Raw genomic sequence first — 2,514 nt, 5'->3', positions numbered from 1 at the left:
CCCCCCCCCAACCGGTAGTGTATTCAATCTACCGGATCTCACTCCTCCGCTTGACAGTACTAGCTGCTGACACAATTCGATTATAGTTTCAGCAAATTTTTAGTACTAGGTGTGTTTTACTGTTAAATGTATCATCTGCTCATAGTGCTGTTTACTTTATAAAATTAAAAGAAAACCATCCCAAAGTGGGACGGGCAAGAAAGTAGGTCGCGGAGCCCCTACTTGAGGTGCACCTGGCCCACCTGGCCCATAGCTGTGGTCGGCATCACAGATTGACAGTGTAGCCTTGCCTGCCTTCAGTGGCCCACCTTCCCTTCCCTGGGCGCAAACAACAGGGGCGCGCTGGGCTGGCGTCGCCCCCTCTCAGTCCAGGGGCCGGGGCCCCTTAACGCAAGCCCCGCTGATACGTCTTCATTTGACGCGCCAAAGGGTTAGCAACCACCTGTATCCCTCCCTCCCCCGGCCCACTCCCTCTGGTTGGACGCCACACTGCCCCCGCCGGCCCCGAGGCCCCGAGCCCCCCAGGGGGTAGCGGAGCGGGATGGAGTCCCCCGGTCCCCGTGGCGCTGTCGCACATGAAGCCGCCCCCCAATTCCCCTCCCTCTCTCTCTCTCGTGGGCTGCCCCCCACCCCCTCCTCCGCCCCCACTGACAATGATCGAAAGCAGCCCCTCAGCGTTATCAACACCCTCACGGTCACGTGGTGGGGAGGAGCGCTCTGGAAAAGGGGGCAAAGGGGTGCAATGGAGGCCGTGGGGCTGGCAGCCGGGCACAGCCGGGCACAGCCGGGCACCGCCGGGCACCGCAGGTTCAGGGGCTTCATTATTATCTGCCCTCCTCTCTCCAACTCCCCCTTGGCCAAGAATTCACCACCACCACCCACCCCTACCGTCACCACCCGCCACTCTCTCCCTCCACCTCGGTGCGCTCCGAGGGGGTCCTCACAAATATTGTTTGGCTCGCGCACATCTAGATTAGCCCAACCTTCGCTCGGTGACGAGAGAGGCCCGAGCCCGGCGCGCGCGCGCGTGCAGCGCCATATACCCGGGCAGCACTGCCATTACAAGTTTTAAAATAATCATTGTGATTTATTTCTTTCGTCAGAGGGTAATAACACCTACTAGTCCGTAGCAGCTCACACTGCGAAATTAAAGTGTATACTTGGCACACTGATGGTAATATACCCAGCGTGCATGGAAAGCACGCTACGACACGCTCCTTGAAACCCGCAAGACCGCCGCGTACTTATGTCGGAGCAATGCTCGTAATAAACCCGTTTTGAGGAGCTTTCAAACGGACGCGCCGGGTAACCCGCCGACTAGGCAACCCATTCGGCATCTTGATGATGGGTTCGGGCGAGGGGGCAGAGGGGCGTGTGTTGTGAGCTGTGGGCGCGTGGTTGATCCGAGCGAGCCCGGCCCGCACCGGCGCACCAGCCCAGTCAAAGCGAGCGTGCGCGGATTTTGTTTTCGCGGTGCGCGAATTCAAGCCCATGTGGCGTGATCGTCGCGTTTCGACAACCAGCTAAATACGAACTGTTCAAAAGTGTGTTAGATTCGGTTTGTGAAATCTGTGCGATGAGAAACAAACGCGCATATACACTGCATAACTTTCTTGTTGACAAAAAAGCAGGTGAGGTTATGTTTCCGGAGTATTGAGAGAAGTGTACATCTGTGTAGTACTTTATTAATTCTTAAAAACTGAATGTAATATGATTTCCATTCTACGAGAGTTATTGTTATTCTTATTCTGTGTCACAGAATCTCAAATACTCTCAAAGCTTTGTACAGTCTGTAGCGAGGTCTGTAGTATATTTCTGATGACTTTGGTATTTGGTTGTTCTTGTCAATCTAATTAGGATATAAATAGTTTTAGCCTTTTCTGCAGGTTTGTTGTGATTTTTGCCGGGAATTTGAAAAAAAGGCTACTTTGATTAAAGAGAATTTGTTTCGTTCACTGGCTACCAACGTATATGAAGCGGAGCTTCTTTTACATTGGGGTCTGTCTCTAAAAGTTCTTTTTTCAATGGCATTGTGTATGTTTGATCTTTAATGTATGCGGTAAATGATCAGATACAGTACTTTTTAAACTTAGTGTCCAGGGTAAGAAACGTTGAACAAAAACATAATTCAAATAGGTCCCAACTGGTAGATGGTAGTTTGATTTCCTGTGGGAACTGTTTTATCTCGTATCTTCTAGATACATGGCAGCATCGAGTACACTGGGCAAGTGGACTTTTCTCTGACCGCTCTTGGCTCATATTGCAGGCTGAAGCCTCCCCCCATGTCTTGACTCATCTTCCATGAGTCACGGCGCCCAGCTGTGGCGCCCCTGCGCCCCTCCCCCTCTCGCTGACGCCCCCGTTGGACCGTGGACTTATTGGGATTGATAGCGGAGTGGAGGGGGTGTGGGGGCACGGGGAGGGCAGGGGGGAGGACGTGAAATGAAGCCGGCTTATTGCCATGTGACTGAATTTGTAGCGCCCCCCCCCCCTCTTCCCCGTCCGACACGACCG

At 53.2% G+C, this 2,514-nt stretch overlaps 1 protein-coding gene across 2 annotated transcripts in view; it reads left to right on the top strand.

Annotated features, from left to right (window-relative positions):
• Positions 1-1,406: 1,406 nt before the first annotated feature.
• The window catches only part of LOC113207669 (feline leukemia virus subgroup C receptor-related protein 2), a 100,921-nt gene continuing 99,813 nt past the window's right edge, over positions 1,407-2,514 (top strand). For both annotated transcript variants that reach the window (XM_052270225.1, XM_052270224.1), the window contains exon 1: positions 1,407-1,631. In XM_052270225.1, coding sequence (XP_052126185.1) covers positions 1,577-1,631 — 55 coding nt within the window. In that variant the 5' untranslated portion in view covers positions 1,407-1,576. The remainder of the gene's footprint in view (positions 1,632-2,514) is intronic.

Source organism: Frankliniella occidentalis, unplaced genomic scaffold (assembly GCF_000697945.3).
Source record: "Frankliniella occidentalis isolate FOCC.00 unplaced genomic scaffold, Focc_3.1 Scaffold114, whole genome shotgun sequence".
NCBI lineage: Eukaryota > Metazoa > Arthropoda > Insecta > Thysanoptera > Thripidae > Frankliniella > Frankliniella occidentalis.
This window is presented reverse-complemented; position numbering and strand designations above follow the sequence as displayed.